Source organism: Octopus bimaculoides, chromosome 23, assembly GCF_001194135.2.
Source record: "Octopus bimaculoides isolate UCB-OBI-ISO-001 chromosome 23, ASM119413v2, whole genome shotgun sequence".
Classification (NCBI taxonomy): domain Eukaryota; kingdom Metazoa; phylum Mollusca; class Cephalopoda; order Octopoda; family Octopodidae; genus Octopus; species Octopus bimaculoides.
The window spans coordinates 7,118,866-7,120,815 of NC_069003.1; the positions used below are offsets into that span (position 1 = coordinate 7,118,866).

Sequence of the window (1,950 nt, forward strand, 5' to 3'; positions counted from 1 at the left end):
TATATATATATATATATATGTATACACGTATATATATTTATGCATGTGTGTCTGTTTGTCCCCCAACTGTCGCTTGACAACTGATGTTGGTGTGTTTACGTCCCCGTAACTTAGCAATTCAGCAAAAGAGACTGATAGAATAAGTACTAGGCTTACAAAGAATAAGTCCTAGGGTCAATTTCTTTGACTAAAAACACCTGAAGGCAGTGCCCCAGCATGGCCGCAGTCAAGTGACTGAAATGTGTAAAAGAGTAAAAGTGTATATACAGTGGACTTCTTTTAGTTTCGGTCAGCCTAATTCACTCTCAAAGCATTGGTCAGTCTTGGTCTATTGTAGAAGACACTTACCTAAAGTGCCTCACAGTGGGATTGAACTGAAGATCTTACGGTTTGGAAGCAAGCTTCTTAACCACAGGGTCATGCCTATGCCTACCTCCACACTTGTGTCTAATCACTTGATTTAAATGCTCTGCCGATCAGTTTTGGCCCTTTGCTAGATTTATTGCTTATCGTTTTCTAACAGGTCTTCAAACTGTGAATCCGGAGAGAACACACCCATCACCGAAGAGTACAGCCACACATTTGAAACCTCGGTCAATAACAGCTTGAAGACATCTCTTCGACAGCTACTGAGTCCATTGGTTGGCAGCCGGAACAACAGCTTCTCGTTCAGGTCATCTTGTCAAAAGCGTCGCGGCTCTGAAAGTGACACAGAAGATTCTTTTCATTCAGGTGAGAACTTCTTGGATTTGTCTCAGCACTTTTTGTTGTTGTTTTTTTTACTTTGCTTGCCTTTCTTCTCGTGCTCATTTTTGTGAACCTCATCTTTATCTTTTACTTGTTTCATTCATTGGACTATGGTCATACTGGAGCACAAACTCATTAGGGCTTTATTCAAACATATTGCCTCTGGTACTTTTTTTTTTTTTTTAAATCAGTTTGGTGCTTATTCTAGCAGTCTCCTTTGCTGAGCTGCTAAGTTAGATCATCATCATAATTTAATGTCCATTTTCCATGCTGGCATGAGTTGGACAGTTTTGAGTGGTTGGCGTTAGGAAGGGCATCCAGCTGTAGAAACTCTGCCAAATCAGACTGGAGCCTGGTGTTGCCATCCGGTTTCACCAGTCCTCAGTCAAATCGTCCAACCCATGCTAGCATGGAAAGCGGACGTTAAACGATGATGATGATGATGATGATGGCAAGCTGGCGAACCACACCAGGCTCCAGTCATCTGTTTTAGCATCGTTTCTATGGCTGGATGCCCTTCCTAATGCCAACCACTTTGCAGAGTGTAATGGGTGCTTATACATGGTGACAGTACAAATGCTCTCTCACATGGTGCCGACGCATGGGTGCTTTACACATGACACTGGCGCAGGTGCTATTCACATGGCACCATAGACATAAACAAACCAACACTGGTTGTCAAGCCATAGAGAGGACAAACACTCACACATGCACACACACACATACACACACACACAATGATGGACTTCCACACAGTTTCCATTTACCAAATTCACTCTCAAGGATTTAGTTGGCCTGCTGGAGCTATAGTAGAGGACACTTGCCCAAGGTGCCATGCAGTGGGACTGAACTCAAGATGACAGGGTTAGGAAGCATGATTTTCAACCACACAGCCATGCCTGTCCCTTATCTAGGAGTAAATAAAGTTGGTCAACCATTGACAGGTCTCTTTGTCTTGACTGCTTGACAACAGAAACATTCATTAAGAAAGATGTCCTATATATATATATATATATATGTGTGTGTGTGTCATCATCATCGTTTAACGTCCGCTTTCCATGCTAGCATGGGTTGGACGATTTGACTGAGGACTGGTGAAACCGGATGGCAACACCAGGCTCCAGTCTGATTTGGCAGAGTTTCTACAGCTGGATGCCCTTCCTAACGCCAACCACTCAGAGAGTGTAGTGGGTGCTTTTACGT

At 43.2% G+C, this 1,950-nt stretch overlaps 1 protein-coding gene across 1 annotated transcript in view; it reads left to right on the forward strand.

The window, feature by feature from the left end:
• LOC128250597 (centrosome-associated protein 350-like) overlaps window positions 1–1,950 on the forward strand; it is a 30,737-nt gene that overhangs the window by 21,651 nt on the left and 7,136 nt on the right. The window contains exon 9 of the mRNA XM_052975971.1: window positions 524–732. Within this exon, the coding sequence (XP_052831931.1) occupies window positions 524–732 (209 nt within the window). The remainder of the gene's footprint in view (window positions 1–523; window positions 733–1,950) is intronic.